General features: G+C 41.3%; 1 protein-coding gene across 15 annotated transcripts in view; it reads left to right on the plus strand.

Moving 5' to 3' along the window:
* Positions 1-18,050, plus strand: part of DOCK3 (dedicator of cytokinesis 3) — a 585,953-nt gene that overhangs the window by 465,424 nt on the left and 102,479 nt on the right. For 11 of the 15 annotated variants that reach the window (XM_045492946.1, XM_045492954.1, XM_045492948.1 and 8 more), the window contains 3 exons: positions 2,181-2,269; positions 7,741-7,866; positions 12,971-12,988. In XM_045492946.1, coding sequence (XP_045348902.1) covers positions 2,181-2,269; positions 7,741-7,866; positions 12,971-12,988 — 233 coding nt within the window. The remainder of the gene's footprint in view (positions 1-2,180; positions 2,270-7,740; positions 7,867-12,970; positions 12,989-18,050) is intronic. The other 4 variants (XM_045492947.1, XM_045492955.1, XM_045492951.1 and 1 more) reach the window with 2 other exon arrangements.

Here is an 18,050-nt window from a genome sequence, read left to right on the forward strand (position 1 = left end):
TTTGAATCCTCACCAGCTGGGCACTCTGATGTACTGACTGGTTGGAAGAGATGAGACAGTGAGCATGTCAGACAGGAAGGGCTGGATGTACTGCTGCCAGCACCTCTCACTTTTGATTTCCAACTGAGTTGCTAAATCATAAGTGCTCATCTTAAAGAACGGTCTCCCTCTTCCTTTGGAAGGAATTCTATAAGTAGAAAATTATCCTCACAGCTCTGGACTATGAGAACCTCATCTTTGATAATTCTTTGCAACATCTCTGAGTAACTGAGGCTTATTTATACTGACTCAGGAGTCCAAAGAGTAATAAAATTAAACTAATGACTAATTTCCTTTATCTCTGAATGACTTCTATACAAACCCTTTTACTTAGTTGTGTTTCACATTGCGTGTACTTCACGCTCCTGGACGACTTTTTCTGTTGTTAAGTCTTTACATTATTTTTTTGGTTCCTTACTCTTTGATATCTTTTTTATTATTTGAGTGTAGCTGACACACAACATTACATTAATTTCAGGCATACAGCGTAATTATTCATTTTCTCTATACATTATGCTATGCTCACCACAAAAAAAAAAAAAAAAAAAAAAAAAAACAGAAATACCATACCAAATCCAACAATTACACTGCTGTTTACCCAAAGAAAACAAAAGCACTAATTCAAAAAGATATACGCACCCCTGTGTTTATTGCAGTATCATTTACAATAGCCAAAATGTGGAAGCAACCCAGGTGTGTCCATCAATAGATGAATAAATAAGATATGGTACACACACACACACACACACACACACACAAATGGAATATTGTGCAGCTTAAAAAAAAAAAAAAAAAGATGAGATCTTGCCATTTGTGACAACATGGATGGACCTAGAGGGCATTGTGTTAGGTAAAATAAGTCAAACTGAAAGTCAAATACCATATGATTTCACATGCTAAAACTCTCACTGGGGTTTCCTATTTAAGTGGCCATGCTGGACTGCACACTTCTGAGTAAGCATGGAAAAATCCTGTAAGTTTTCCTTTGTGCATGGGTCTTACATTTTGGAAGGTCATACCTTCCTATGCAACAGGGAAAGGGGGTGCCAAGGCTATAGAGACTCCTGTTGTCGCATGGAATTTTCAAGAGATGACCATAATCTCATTTCAGTTGTTTCATTGAGGTGTCTGCATTAGGATGAGGAATCCCTGGTGTCTGTCTGTAAACTACACTAAGTACTTGTGTGGTTGTAGCTGTCTTGGAATTGTCCTTTAGAGAAATTAACAGAGGTGCAGTGTTGTTCCTCTATTCTCTCTTTTGTCCCAATCTTGAAACCCCTAGGAAAGGACTTTATATGTTTAGACATTTCAACCTTTTCTGCTAAGCCTTCCTTCCTCTTGATTATAGAGGATTTCACAGTGGACCAAACTCACTATTCTCCTAAACTTTTCTTCCTCTCTTGGCCTGGCTGAAACAGCAACAAGCAAATATCCACACTGCTCTGAGCGTAATAGGATTTTCCTCTGGAGCCAGTATAAAGACTATTGAATGATGATACAAAGTCAGTGCAAGAAATGGCAGTGGTAATTGTCTAGAGGAACTATTATTTCCCCTCTCAGGAACTTGCCTCTGGAACCTACTGTGTGTGTGTGTGTGTGTGTGTGTGTGTGTGTGTGTGTGTGTGTGTGGTGTAAGAGACTAGAAGAGAAAACTTAGGCACACCTAGGTTGCACAGTCAGGTAAGCGTCCGACTTCAGCTCAGGTCGTGATCTCACGGTTCGTGCATTCAAGTCCTGCGTCAGGCTCTGTGCTAACAGCTCAGAGCCTGGAGCCTGCTTCAGATCCTCTGTATCCTTCTCTCTCTTCCATCTCCCACTCATTCATATTCATTCTCTCTCTCTCTCTCTCAAAAAAAAAAAAAAAAGAAGAAGAAGAGAAAAGCTTGTGATGTAGGAGATTGCTACTTTAGAGAATAGGATATTTTGCCAATTAAAAATATTTGTTGACATTCATTTTAGAGTTTCCACCCTTTACCCAAGTGTGAATCTTCCATGAGCCTTAACAGAAAACATGCCATGTCTAATTTAGTAAAACAGGAAAGTGAGTTTGAAGTTTGCCTTCAAAGTTGGTGTTTCAGTTGGAACATCAGACCAGATGTTTAAAAGTCTTGAGAGCCATAACACCTGTCCTTCTGTTGCAGGTGCAACAACGAGAGTGAGTGGTCCCAAATCCACGAGAATATCATCCGCAAGTCCAGCGCCAAGTATTCTGCTCCCAGCGCCAGCCATGGTAACATAGTTCTCTGGCTAGAAAACTTTGTGTTGCATTTACTGTTCCTGATCATACAGACCTATAGATCATACATTGAATTTGTGTGGATCAGCCGCCATATGTAAAGTTCAATTCCCCACAGACATTTATTCTCCTGCCCAGTCATTTCTACTATTTCTTTTTGTGATAATTTGAGACCTTCCCTAATTACTTTCAACCAAAATACATTTTCTATTCTTTCTATAATGGATTCCATGTGCTTTGATAGGTAACTTAAGTTCTAATTTAAATCAAAAGCAAACAAAAAGGTTTCAGAGTTTGTGACATTGTGAAGTCTGTGTTTTCCTGAATAAAGAATACACACCCCAGCCAAAAATAAAAGACAAATATTAATAATCACTTTTTCTATTCCTGTTCAGTGTTAGCATCACAAAGAAAGCCTGACACTAATGAGAATCAGTGTTTGGTCTGCCAATATCATTCAGGAACTGAAATAGACAATCTTTATTTCACAGCAGCTTTTATCTCCGTTCAATTTCTTTTCCTTTCCCCTCCTTTTCTTTTAAAACTGTTTAATTTCTATCTAAATCTTGGTGCAATTCCACACATTAGAAAGATTGTGCTTTCTAAATTGAACATTAATTGCTTGATTAAATTAGAAGCACTATTTAAAAGCCTCTGAGCTTTTATATACCCTTGAAGATAGCTACCAAGTTTACATAGAACCATGCTTATTCCGACAGTTTTACCTATCATTTATTTCATAATATCTTTTACATAACCTTATTTGTTTTTTAACTTTCATAGCCTCATTATAAATACAAGTGGGCCTTACATGACATTCTAAAGCCACTGCGAGGCATGGAAGTTTCCAAAGTTGTTAAGAAGTACTTAATTTTTTTCTTTATCAGGATCAGCACATATTCAACTAGGATGGCCCTCAGAGCAACTCCACACCAGAGGCTGCAAAGTTTGAGACCCTCAAATGGGAGTATTTGATTTCTCTAAAACTCTGTAGCACAGGGAGCCTCAGGGTCTCTCTCACAATTTTTAAGTGACTGGTTTTTTTCTATGTATGTGCCTGGATGCCAGGGAACTCCATGCAGTGCTTGAAAGGGAAGGGAGTCCATATTTCTCACCTAAAACTAGGCTAAAGCAGGAGGCAAATAAAATCTTGTTTTTAAAATATAAAAAAGTTACTGGTGCAGTGGCTGGGTGGCTCAGTAGGTTGAATGTCCTACTCTTGATTTCAGCTCAGGTCATGATCCCAGGGTCATGGGATTGTGCCCCACATCAGACTCTGCTTAGCATGGAGCCAGCTTAAGATTCTCTCCCCCTCTGCCCCTCTTCCCTGCTCACAGTTTTTAATTATAAAAGAAAAAAAAAGTTACTGGTAATTTGGAAAACTCCCATTCATATCCATGTTTGTGGTGTTCTTTGCTTTATTTACTGTACTTGATTTGTAAAGAGTTACCTTTGTATACAAGTTCTTGGGACATGATATGATTAAAACATGAGAACATTTTGGGGAACCTGGGTGGCTCAGTCAGTTAAGTGTCTGACTTAGGCTCAGGTCATGATCCCCCAGTTCATGGGTTCAAGCCCTGCATTGGGTTCTCTGCTGACAGCTCAGAGCCTGGAGCCTACTTCAGATCTGTGTGCCTCTCTCTCTGCCCCTCCCCACTTCTCTCTCTCTCTCTCTCTCTCAAATAAACATTAAAAACTTTTTTTAAAAAAACATGGAGAACATTTTAGAAGAAAGATGGTAGTAATAATACACTTTTTAAAACAGCTGAAAGAGGGGAGCCTGGGTGGCTCAGTTGGTTAAGCGGCCGACTTCGTCTCAGGTCATGATCTCGCAGTCCGTGAGTTCGAGCCCCGCGTTGGGCTCTGTGCTGACAGCTCAGAGCCTGGAGCCTGTTTCAGATTCTGTGTCTCCCTCTCTCTGACCCTACCCCGTTCATGCTCTGTCTCTCTCTGTCTCAAAAATAAATAAACGTTAAAAAAAATTTTTTTAAATAAATAAAAATTTTTAAAAAACAGCTGAAAGAGTAGTTTCCCCCATTACCTCACCAGATTAAGATGCTGAATTGTGTCTCATTCCCTAGAGTGAGCAGGGATGGTGCCATCTTCAGTGTCTGTGGTTTTTGTCTGGAACTCACAAACACTGGCCATTCAAACAGTGTTAGAAAGGCACCCCAGACTTCATATAGCCTTAGTTAGGGTGTCCCAGTTAGAGGTCTCCATGTACTTGTGGAAAATCCAGGAGGAGAAATAGGCTGCTTCTCTTTGAAGTGTGTGTCTGATGGCTTCTAGGTAAGGCTTGACTTGGAAGCTGTTGAGATCTTGGAAATTACCTGTTTCAACTCCTTCATTAAATAAATGAGGAAACTGAAGCTCAATGAAATGACTTCATGGCTAAAGCAGGGAGCCCTGGTTTCCATACTCCAGGCCACTGGCTTTCCACTCTGTTGCCAAGCTTCTCAGCATGTGTTTTCTACTACAGGATTTTAGGGTCTTCATGTCAAAAAATTTCATAGATTACTCAAGGAATAGTTCAGGTCTTTATTAGCCTCCTTAATTAAAGACACGTCATTATAAAAAATTAACTTTGCTATAAACTGTCACCCATCTTTGTTAAACATTATGGACAGTTAATTGCCTTGGCAGTTCTGTTTCAGAACTCAGTAGTGCTCTCCCTTCGAGTTAAATCATACAAAATTCAAAAGGAATTACTACATTAGTTTTAGGTGCTGAGACTAAAACTATCATTCATCACTAACTCCCTTAGATTGGCCACTTAGATATGTAGCCACAGAAGTAACTTTTAGTAATTCCAGTAGCATGAAGATCATTAAAAACAAGTGAAAACAAAACAGTTGAGAAATTAACTTTCTATGTATTTTTTAATGACTTATACAGCTTTCTTTATGTTTCTTGGGCTGGGATTAATTTACATTATTAATCTTCACTCATCTCTTCACAGAGATGGGGGTTGAGAGGGACAAGGGCCAGGTTGCTGACCTTCCAGTATTCCACACAAATGTGTGGGATATTTTTATGGGACAGTCTTAATCTGAGATGAAATTTAGTAAGAAAACAGTTTTCTTGTGTCAGAGATCATTTTAACAGAGAAATTGTAATAGAATTAGTTACTTTCAAGTTCTTTGGCTTGAGAGCCAGGTGATTGGTAGGTAGATGAGCAAGTGTTGCTAAAGGACTGGTTGCATATTGGGTAGGCGAGTGGGTCACTTTTCTGAGTTATTTACAGAGGCTCTTTTGTCCTGAGGACCATGCTTAGCATTATTTGGCATGTGCCTCAATCACTCAGGGCTTCAGAACCAGGAAGAGGACTCACATATTCCAGGATCCCAATTTCTACAAAAGTAGATGAAGTTTTATAGCCTCCATTGGTGACTTCTTTCATCCTTCATGTGCCTTTTCATGTGTTCTCTTGCATAAACTGAAGCCCTTTTCCTCTTGCTTGTCACACTTCAGAGCAGCTATTCAGAATTCCTTTTGGATAGCTCAAAAGCTAGATGCACCTCTCCCAGTGTCTTCAGTCTGCATCCTCACAAGTTGCACTTTGCATCTCTAGGCCAATTTGGTTGCTCAGAAAATGAGATAAAAGGTAGGAAAGGTAGTCAGTGGGCACTTGAATGAATAATCCTTGCCAGTGCCAAGTGAGAAGGATGAACCCATTGATTTTCTTTTCCTTTGCCCTCTATCATCTCAGATTCTGGGAATTGTCTGATCCTTAGCTATCTGCTCCAGTTTAGGCTGTCTCCTAGGATGGTGGACCCCTGTTCGCCCAGAGGATAATATCTGATAGCCATGTAAAGATACCACAGATAAATGTGCTGGGGCTGTGGGGGAGGGGTTGTGAGTACCTCACAAGCTGCTCTCTTCTGAAGAGTTTATTGTGATCTGGATTCTGACCTCCAGCCTTTCAGGCTCATAAGTTATTTGTAGTTGAGTCCACCAAGTAATTAGGCTATAAAAAAAATAGGGTGTTCAAAACCTAAACATTAACCAGACTAACAACTGGAATACCATATATCTGCTTTGCAGAGCACTGTGATCTCATTGTTAATGATACCTGGGACATCATATGTGCAATCTCAGGGTTCTTGGGGTACATGAATTTGGCCAAAGCAATAAGATCATCTTGAGGTTCTTTCTGAGTTGCAGTGGAACCCTGATGACCCCCCAGCCCAGCTATGAGAGTACATGTTCCTTGTTACTAGGATACTTTGATCTGACAGATAGAGTGCCTGTGACTGTTCTGTGTGACATCTCTCTTTCTCCACTTCTCCATTCCCTCTCTCCTCTCCATTTCCAAACCATTCTTATCCTACAACTCTTGTCACTGTCTCCATTCTAGCCACTACTTTTCTGGTAATCCTAACTATCATAATTCCCAGGTTTTTAGATTGATGAGTTTGCTTCCTGCTGACACATAGATCAGCATCTTCATCATCCTATTAGCAGCTAATCTCATTCACAGAGTCTCAGAATCACTTCCTAACTCTATCTGGGCTTGACCTCCCAGCCTTCTAGCCAGTGGCTACAGTAGTAACCCTCAGGGGCAGGGGAGAGGATGGTTTCCAGGAGATTCTTACTTTGTGCAAAACTCCTAGGGTACATACAAGTAATGAAGTGGAAGCCAGCTCACCTGGGGACATATTACAGGTTCTCCCATGTTCTGAACAAAGCTTTTAGGATCATCTGGAAGATCTGAAGCTTATAGTCTGAAGGAAAGCTCAGTTAGCCCCACAAAACATCCCTTCTTTTCCTTGAAGTGCAGTGGTTCCCTGAAGGGAATGTGATGTCTGCTCTGCTGCTGTCTTTACAAGCCGTTGCAAGGTTGAACCAGCAAGTTGCTTCCCACATTTTAGCATACTCATAGCATTAAACAGCACCTCTTAGCTCATTCGTTTTCAGCTGGGGAGACATCCTGGCACAGGGTCTTCTTTGTTTCTAGTCTGCCGTTGTTTCTGTAGATTTCTCTGGGTTCCTAAATGTATGGTTTGTGTAGTTCAACCCTCCCATTCAGTGAGTGTATGCTAGGGTCCAGCCAGGCCCTGGGCTAGATGCTGAGGAACAGAGAAAAAGGCAACTCAGTCTCCCAGACCTCGGTCTGTATATAATAAACTAGTTCTCTGTATATAATAAACTGTATATAATAAACTAGTCTGTATATAATAAACTGTATATAATAAACTGTATATAATAAACCTCGGTCTGTATATAATAAACTGTAATAATAAACTGTATATAATAAACTTGTTGAGGTTATCTTTTCTTAAATAGCTTTCTAGAATGTTTCTTCAGAATAGTATATACTTTCTACATCAAAATTTTTCTCAAGAAAAATGCTAAACTTTGTATATTTTCCTCCTGAAAAAAAATGTGACTATGTCATTTCTAGTACTACAAAACAGGGTGGAAATGTGGTTCTGAGTAAGAAAATGCTTATGTTTTTGCAGGTCTTATCATCTCTCTGCAGCTTCTCCGTGGAGATATGGAACAGATTAGGAGGGAAAACCCCATGATATTTAATAGGGGATTGGCAATTACAAGAAAATTGGGATTTCCTGATGTCATCATGCCAGGTAGGCTGCACTTCTTGGGACTGGGTTGGGAGAAGGGTTAGAAGGATGGAGTCCAGTGCTTCTCTCATGAGCAGATGGTAAACTGTGCTATGGAGGAGCCATGCAGCCATTAAAAGCCTCTGTATCCCAAGCCAGGTTGCTGACTACAATCTGGAGTCAGTGGCTCCTTGTTGGCATTTTTTCAAGAAGCCTCCACATCATATTCACCAACGTGACATCTGCAACATGACAACCCAGAAGATGGGCTTTGTTGTCTCCTGTAGAGACTGGGTGGTAGGAACTGACATGGAACTCTTCTTAGGGGGATGCCTTTTACTTTTTTCTCTTCCATTACATTTCCTAGAAAATTGGCTCACAAGAACTTCCTCTTTAAGGGGAAAAATATACCAAAATATGTGCCTGTAGTATTGATGAATCCAATTCATGTAGGAAAACCAGATGTATTTTAATGTATCAGAAAACAAATGGGGCAAATGGTATAAGTTAGGCACTAGGAATAGTACTACCTAGACAGTTTCTCAGGAATTGGCTCACTGTTCCCATCTAATGCCCAATGGAGAGCTAGTGCAGAAGGTGGAAATGCATCAACCCTCACGTGTGGTTCTAGCAGTTCAATCCCAGGTTCACATTTCCTAGTGAGGCAGATACAGGCAAAGCATCCAAAGTGGATCAAAACAGGCCATCAGAGCCACGAGGGCCTTAGGGTGTGAGGGAAGGACGGGAGTGACTCATATAGAGGGCAGGTGATCTGATAAGCAGAGAAGATGTGAACAAAGACAGGGGAATCTGAACAGGCAAATAGCTGGTTTTCTGAATGGATTACAGGAGTAATGGACCTACCCTTTCCATTGAGTTTTAATGATCTGGTAAAAGCTTATTTGCTTCTGTTTGAAAGATCCAGGGCAGGCCAGACTGAACTGATTGTCACCACTCTAAATATCACCTATTTGGACTTCTTCATGGTGTTCTAAATCCGCTTGTTGGAAATATTTGTCAACACAAACCCAAAGCAGAGTATGGTCTGAGCACAGAGAAGGCCCATGTGATAGATTCCAGCTGCCTTACAACTTCCCACACTATGCCTGGACTTGTTTTCTGTTATCTGCTTCCCCCACTCGTAGACACTGTGAATGCAGAACAAGCTGCTGTGAACAGCCCTCATCTCCTGCTCTGCACACAGAAGGATCTGTGTGGGATCCTAGGCCACTCGATCAATTCCATGTTTATCTTTAAATGCTTGGGAGACTTCATGCTTGTGAAGGGCCCACATCTGACTGTTGGAGAACAATGTCCTTCACAGTGTCCTGACACCATTCCACAGCCCTGGTTATCAGGACAAGAAGAGCCCAGGCATAGTCCTGGGTTCTTGACAAAACGTCATAGAAGAAAGAATAGATGGTTACCAAAATTAATCTGGTGATTTTTTTAAGTTAGATATCCAGGCTCATGAAGTGGAGTCATATATTCTAAGAGATATATTTAAAGTCCTTCCTTTCTTTTAAGAACTTAAGATTTGTACATTTGGACATTTCCTTCCTCTTAGCCTTCACAGTCAGAGAATTAAAACCAAGTGAAGTGAACAGACTAAAAAGAAACAAAATTTAGTGAAAAAATTCTTAAGCAAAGTTTGATTTTAAGAATTGTGTTGTCCAACCCTCATCTATGGGAAGAAATCTTTTTGTAGAGCACCCTGCATCTCTTTGCATCATCAACACACAGGTTGCATCACCAACACAAAGGACCTGGGTATGCTAGACATGTCTTGGGAAATCAGCTGCATCAGGCATTGGTGAAGGAAGCTGACATTAAGGGAGTTTTCCCTCCCCTAGGCAGCTAAGGGACCATCATAGGATTTGTCTCCACAGGGCTCCACAGGGCTGAGCCCAACAGGGCTCAGACACTGGGCCATCCTGGGAGGTCCAGGCCAGGCCTGTGAGTATTCTGCTTCCTGGGTTGTCTGCCTTTGAGCACTAAGTGCCAAAACTGAAAGTAAGGATTGGTTCACAGGCAGGAAGCAGTCCTTTGTGCATAATCTGGCTCCCTCTCTACCCTTCTTCCCCCTGAGGAAAGATTTTTTTTGCAGATGGGCACTCCCAAGGTTGTGAGCTAACAACAGACTGACAGACCTTTTAATGCACTCCACGATCTCATCAGAGTGGATTTGCCATTCTCAGGCCTGGTGACAGCACTGGCCTGCAGGTTCTGCTGGAATAACAGTAAAAGTGGTACAGGAATGTTTTACATGCAGTTGCCCTATCTTGGGAAACCATGTAGCCAGAACTCCCTTGGCTTCCTGGCCACCCCTCCACCTGCGGCTGATCCATCTGTCGCCTGTAGGAGTGTTGTACCTGGGCTGCAGCAGTCCCTCCATCCTCACAGTGCTGGTGTGACCAAGTTACAAGAAGTTGCAACTTCTTGGCACATGGACATATATATGAGAAATGAACAAGGCAATGAATTATGTCAGTAACTGTGAGCATTCTAACACTTAAGTCTGAGAGATTGGAGTAAATGGAAAAATTATAATTACTCATAAACTATGATTCTTATTTTAAAACAGCATTTGATAGAAATTGTCAGGCACTCATTTGGAGAGGTCTTTTTTGTCAGGATGACCCAGATAGGTCTCAAAGCATATTGACAGAGCTTAGAGCTCTGAGTTACAGAGTTCAACCAGGCTCTAGCCACACCAGTATCCAACATACCATTTTGAAAAAGGTCCCTCTGATGATCTCCCATTGCTTTCCAAGGGTGTGTACATACACATCACGTGACTACTGTGAACAGGAGATGTGCTACTCTGTGCCACAGCTGAAGTCCTGACTATACAGCTATCCAGCTCTGCTCATGACCCGTGGTAGCGAGCTAGAGGCAAGAGTGCTATTGCTGGTGGTCCCAGAAAAGACACACTCCAACCAAGGAGATGACATTCTAGATTATAGAAGAACAAATAGATATGGGAATTTAAGCCTAATTTTGAAACTAAGCATTCACAGCCTTTATTGGTTGGTCACCATATTCCTGAGGGCATGTCCTCCTTCTGTCCAAACTCACTTTAGTTCAGTTCAAAAGCTAATAACTTCTTTCCTAGGTTTTTTTTTTTTTTTTTTTTCAAGAAGATGAGCAGGAAAGACCAGAGTAGGACAGGTGTTCCAGGTGAACAAGTTAGAGTTAACATTGTTCCCAGTGAAGTAACCAAAATAAAACTTTAAAGAGAACTGCTGGCCAAAAGACTATAAACTGAAAGGAATGATTTAAAATTTTTTGCTCAAGAAGAGGCTGTGCCCTCCTGCAGACCATCCCCAAGCTAGAAGAGCTGGGCCACCACCTCCTAAATCCCTCTGGAGTGCTTAGCTTTCCTGGAAATCCTATTCCCTGGAGTCAGTAGTACAGAGTTCTGTCACATGGCTCTGTGGGAATTACATTTTAACTTGTTTTCTAAGTCTTGAATTTTTTTTAATTTTATTTTTTATTTTTTAAAATTTACATCCAAATTAGTTAGCATATAGTGAAACAATGATTTCAGGAGTAGATTCCTTAGTGCCCCTTACCCATTTAGCCCACCCCACCTCCCACAACCCCTCCAGTAACCCTCAGTTTGTTCCCCATATTTATGAGTCTCTTCTGTTTTGTCCCCCTCCCTGTTTGTATATTTGTTTCCCTTCCCTTATGTTCATCTGTTTTGTCGCTTAAAGTCCTCATATGAGTGAAGTCATATGATTTTTGTCTTTCTCTGACTAATTTCACTTAGCATAATACCCTCCAGTTCCATCCACATAGTTGCAAATGGCAAGATTTCATTCTTTTTGATTGCCGAGTAATACTCCATTGTATACATATACCACTAGCCAGTTTGATCAAAAAGAAAAAGGACTCAAATAAATAAGAATGAAAGAAGAGAGATCACAACCAACACAGAAATAAAAACAATAATAAGAGAATATTATCAGCAATTATATGCCAATAAAATGGGCAATAGGGAAGAAATGGACAAATTCCTAGAAACAAATACACTACCAAAACTGAAACAGGAAGAAATAGAAAATTTGAACAGACCCATAACTAGTAAGGAAATAGAATTAATAATCAAAAATCTCCCAAAAAAACAAGAGTCCAGGGCCAGATGGCTTTCCAGGGGAATTCTACCAAACATTTAAGGAGGAGTTAACACCTATTCTCTTGAAGCTGTTCCAAAAAATAGAAATGGAAGGAAAACTTCCAAACTCTTTCTATGAAGCCAGCATTACCCTGATTCCAAAACCAGACAGAGACCCCACTGAAAAGGAGAACTATAGACCAATTTCCCTGATGAACATGGATGCAAAAATCCTCAACAAGATATTAGCCAACCAGATACAACAATACACTAAAAAAATTATTCACCATGACCAAGTGGGATTTATACCTGGGATGCAGGGCTGTTTCAATATCCACAAAACAATTAACGTGATTCATCACATCAATGAAAGAAAGGACAAGAACCATATGATCCTCTCAATAGATGCAGAGTTTTTTAAATGGTCTTCTTTCTTGGTAGAAGAAACCTGCTTTTGAGTTAGTGTGCTCTGGCTCAGGGCCAGGTTTTTCCCAAATCAGTGGTTCTCCAGTGTTAGTATGTATCCGAGTCACCTGCAGAGCTTGCAGGCACAGAATGCTGGGCCCACCCCCCATGAGTTTCTAATGCAATAGGATTGGTGTGGGACCCAACAATTTACATTCCTTATAAGCTCTGAGAAGATGGTAATATTGCTTGGTTGGGACCCCTTTTGAGAACCATGTCCTAGAGAGGACTCTGCCTTAGGGAGGCTTTGTCCCTCCCTAAGTCAGACCTGGCACAAGTACTGCTCTCTGGGTTTGCTCTGAACTTGCCCATTAGAAAGCAACTCTGCAGGCATGGCATCCTTCTAGGGGACCCTCTGATTCTTGCCCTTGTGCTCCGAAATACACTCTGTCCTTTGTTTTGACTCTTGATGAAAAGTGCATGCTTCATCACCGACCTGCAAGTGATGTTTTTTTTTTTTTTTTCTCTTTTCCTGTTTGTCTTAATTGTTCTTGTCTCTCTCTGTGCTGTCCCCTCATTGTCGCCCCTTTCTTTCTGGTGCAGAGATGAAGATAGTTGGGTGTAAGTTCCTGCTTTTGTGTGTCCTGTCTGCTTTTGCCTGCTTTGTTTCCATCTTCATTTGTTTCATGGAATGTTGGAATACTGGGGTGGGGTATCATGTACATTATTAATCCTTCATCAGCCTCACCCTTTGGGGTAACTGACATAAAAAAAGAAGATACTAGCCCAATCTAGAAGACTGTGTATTACTTTAGGTGTTCATTAAGATCTGAAGTAACTAAGAACATAGTGGAATGTTTAGAAAACATTAACAAGCCCTAGGTGTATAGCTACGGGGAAAGTTTGTATGAGACACATCAGCTACTTCCATTGAAAGGAAAATGAGTAGTGCTTATCCCAGGTTATACAGAATCAGAAAGGTAGAAAGCTTCTCTTTTCAGCTCTGTTGGACACATCTCACACAAAAGACAAAGGCATGACTTTTGTTTTTTTTTTTTTTTTTTTTTTTCAACGTTTATTTATTTTTGGGACAGAGTGAGACAGAGCATGAACGGGGGAGGGGCAGAGAGAGAGGGAGACACAGAATCGGAAACAGGCTCCAGGCTCTGAGCCATCAGCCCAGAGCCCGACGCGGGGCTCGAACTCACGGACCGCGAGATCGTGACCTGGCTGAAGTCGGACGCTTAACCGACTGCGCCACCCAGGCGCCCCCAAAGGCATGACTTTTGAAAGAAAGCTCTCCTCAGGAAGAGTGATGAAAGTATTTGCCACAAGTAGTAGTGGTCAGTCTGACTGTCAAATGAGGCTTTGGCAATATCTAAGGGATGATTTAGGAATGATCACATCTGGTCTGACAACAGGTTGGAATAACCCAAGAAAGGAATAACCCTTGACCCAAGAAAGGAATAACCATATATAAATGATGTCAGACCATGCCCATTCTTGTCTTCCTGTTAGAGCAGGGAATATCACTGACCTTGTAACAGTTGAAACCAGTAGAAGTGTGACACTGAAGACGTGGTTTGAAAGTAAAATACTCATGAGTATATTTCTTTTACCCCAGTTCCTTTCCCCAGCAGCAGCTGTTGTTAACCATTTTCTGCTTAATTTTTTTTTAAACATTTATTTATTTTTGAGACAGAGAGAGACAGAGCATGAACGGGGGAGGGTCAGAGAGAGGGAGACACAGAATTTGAAACAGGCTCCAGGCTCTGAGCTGTCAGCATAGAGCCCAACGCGGGGCTCGAACTCACGGACCACGAGATCATGACCTGAGCTGAAGTTGGCCGCTTAACCGACTGAGCCACCCAGGCGCCCCAACCATTTTCTTCTGTAAACATCCAGAGATAGGCTATGCACAAACCATATTTCATTTTTGTTTTTTTTCTTTTTGTGCAAATGGTAGAACACTATGCCCATTGTCCTGAGCTAAGAATTCTTGGAATTTATTCCGTGTGAAGCATGTGGGACCACCTCTATTTTCTCATTGTTTTTAATGGGTGCATATGGTTCTACTTTCTGGGTGAATCACAATTTGTATAGCCCTTTATTGTGTGTATTTAGATTATTTCCAGTCTTGTGTTACTACAGTGATTCAAAATAAATATCCTTGTATTTAAAAAAAGAAAGAAGGTAAAGAACCTGTCTTTTCTAGATACTCTGAGAATTCCCGTAAGAGTCTTTTTTGGCAGGGGGAGAGGTCTCTTCTTTAAAATAATGGGTACCTGGGTGGCTCAGTCGGTTGGGTGACAGACTTCCGCTCAGGTCATGATCTCCCAGTTCATGAGTCATGATCTCCCAGTTCATCTCCCAGCACATTGGGCTCTGTGCTGACAGCTCAGAGCCTGGAGCCTGCTTCGGATTCTGTATCTCCCTCTCTCTCTGCCCCTCCCTGACTCATGCGCTCTCTCTCTCTCTCTCTCTCTCTCTCTCTCTGTCTCTCTCTGTCTCTCAGAAATAAATATTTAAAAAAAAATAAGGGGCACCTGGGTGGCTCGGTTGGGCGTCCGACTTCGGCTCGGGTCATGATCTCACAGTTTGTGGGTTTGAGCCCCACATCAGGCTCTGTGCTGACAGCTTGGAGCCTGGAGCCTGCTTTGGATTCTGTGTCTCCCTCTCCCTCTGCCCCTCCCCCACTCATGCTCTGTCTCTGTCTCTCAAAATCATCATAAACAAACATTTAAAAAATAAAATAAGAACTACAACACATTACAACATTGGTCATATGCCTGAAATTGTCTAAGTTGAATGGTTGTTAATGTCTCCATATCCCCATGATGCTGTCGGAGGACTTCACTCCTATTCTGCCAAAAGATAAAATTGGTGCCATCCTGAGCAGGCTGCAGTGTCTGCTGAGAGAGAGAAGGTTAGTTCTAGTTTCACATGATCTTAAGGGAAAGAAAGCACTCTCCCTCCTAATCCTATCTAGAAGTAGACAAGGTAAAAGTAAATAATAGTGTTAAATACTAGTATCCTTGAACACAAATCTTCCTAATATGTGGTATGACTAATTTATACAGAAGGAACATGAATGTAATAAAGAGTCTAAACAAGACTGAGTGCCCAAATCTGTATTGGCTGTCCTGGATTATTTCTCCTGGGATGGAATTCTACATAGGCTAGAGCCATGTGGACCCAAAATTCCTGGTAAGGCTGGAGTATCTGGCAGGAGATTCTCCTGCTAACAGATGCTCTGGTGCCCAAGCCAGACCTCAGAGGTTCTGAAACCTCTCCAGAGACTGCTGTCAGAAGAGATGTGCAAACACATTGTGAGCTCTGTTTCTCCAGTGTCATACCAGGGTGCAGGTCTTCGGAGGATCACACCTGGCCACTGAGGTGTGCAATTCTCTGTGACTGCTGGATGCAGCTCTGTCACAGTGTTCTCGGCCCCCTAAGATTTCTGGTAGCTGAAGAACACTGTTTCCTTCTAGGACCTCCCACTCCATAAAGACCCCAGAATGTTTCAGGCCAATCCCTGACATAAGAAGGTGGCTTCAGGTTCATTACTCTGCTTCCCAGCAGCTGCTTATTTATACTTACAAGAATCTGGATTTTTGATGTGTATTTGCAGTGTAGTAAAGCTGTTCTTGACACATAAACACCCAAGCCAGGTATCAGGAAACTATAGTCCCTGGGCCAAATCCAGCCAGAGGCCTATTTTTATACCACCTGCCAGCTGAGAATGTTTTTTCACATTTTAAAAGGGTTGTGAAAGCAAAGAACATGTAACAGAGACCTATGTGACCCAAAAAGCTTAAAATATTTACTATCTGGCTTCTTACAGAAAAAGTTTGCCAACCTCTACCTACTCTTAAGTCCCTAGTTCTCTGGCAAGCAGCTATACCAACAGCTGGCTACTCTCTGAGACTGTGAAAAAAACAAAGTTTATTCTGAGGCCCTCCTATAAGAACAACCTCATTCATTCATCTTTCCATTCAAGAAACTCTGTTGCATGTCAGCTGAGCACTAAACAGAGATAAAAAGGCATTGCTGATGCTTTTAGATGCTCTGCCAACCTTAGGAAGCAGAGCACACCTAACAAAGGGAGGCAGAGTTGCCCTCAATAATACCTACTCCCACATCCCGCAGAAAAACCTCCCACTTCCATACCCCTGTCAACATTCCTCTGTTCTGTTTAAGGGCTGCCTAGTCCCTAACACCCAGAAAAATTTCAGCAGCAGCTTCCCAGCAAACCCCCATGGTCTGGTTCCCTGGCATTAAACCCTGGAGAACATCAGAATTGCCTTGTGATTTTTGGTTTTGTTTAATGTATGTACACAAGCCTCACACAATACCAACTGGAATCTCAAGAGGTAGACGCTAGAAATCTAGTTTTAATAAGTTTCCTAGGTGATTAGAATACAGCCACCCACCCAGTGTTCTGTAAACTAACCTCACAAACTACTGCTCAGGCCTTCTCTTTCCCATCCTCATTGTAATGTGCCTGTCCTCATCCCTCTCCTGGTAATATTTCCTTGCAATTGGCGCTAAAGTTTATAGGAGCCTCCTGGAGACAGTGCCTTAACCCAAACACATGATTCCACTGTAGGCTTTGTGAACATGTAACATGTAATAAGGACAGCTGAAGAGCAGGGAATCTCGGGAGCGATCTGTCAGGCAGGCCTGGGTCGTTAGATCCCAGGAGGCTTTCACATTGGCTGCTTCTTAGGTTTTCTCCTAGTTCCAGGAGAATTAGTGGAGAGCTCTATTTAAATGATCCCCAGAGAGCTTTTGACAAGAAGGCCCCAGCAACATTAACTATCACAGTTCTCGAAATTGAGGCCATAATTTGCAAAACTGCAACCCATTAAGCGGCCTAATACCTATTCTGCTGAGAATAGTCCTGGTGTAGGCAAGTCTGTTCTCCAAATAAAGAGCAGCAAAAGATCTGATGAAATCAAGCTGCTTCAGTCTGTAACTCAGAGGGTATGTTTACTTGTATTGATAAATTGTCTCAGCAAGATATCACTGAAGGTATTCTATTTAAATAGGAAGTTTTAAAAGAATGAAAGCTGTAGGAATATCTAGCCCAGCCCTTCCATTTTAAATTAGCATGTTGATTTAAAATGCTCCAGAGGAGCTGCCCCAGAAACCATGGACTCACTCTATATAATCAACACAGACCAAATTCCGTCATTATCAATCTCCAAGGTAATGCCCACTTTTGTATGAGTATTCTGTATCATATATTGATAGGAAAAGCTCACATGTTTCATTTGAAGGACACGTTTATTTATGGTTAACTGTTGTGGAGAGCCACAGAAATTTAAAATGTTTGTACAAGCTAGAATATTATTGCTGGTAGCCGGTATCTGCTTTTACAAGTCATGTGGATTACCTTGAGAATAACTTCTAGAGAGTGCTGGTTTAAACCAGAGTAATAGTTAAACAAAGTACCTATTCTGTAGATTAGACATTAAAATTCTCTAGACTATTCACTTTCTGCCAAATCAGTGTAGAAATTTAATAATTACTTAAATTCCATAGAAGAGCTAATGTGTAAGTAAAAGACTTTTATCAAAAGAGGCTCTAAGATGTCTGTTTCAATTGTTAAAAATTCAAGGTGTAGCCAACTGTGATTTGTCCCATTATAATACCAATTACCTATAGTAAAGGTCCCATT

The sequence above is a fragment of the Leopardus geoffroyi genome, chromosome A2 (genome assembly GCF_018350155.1).
Source record: "Leopardus geoffroyi isolate Oge1 chromosome A2, O.geoffroyi_Oge1_pat1.0, whole genome shotgun sequence".
Classification (NCBI taxonomy): Eukaryota; Metazoa; Chordata; class Mammalia; order Carnivora; family Felidae; genus Leopardus; species Leopardus geoffroyi.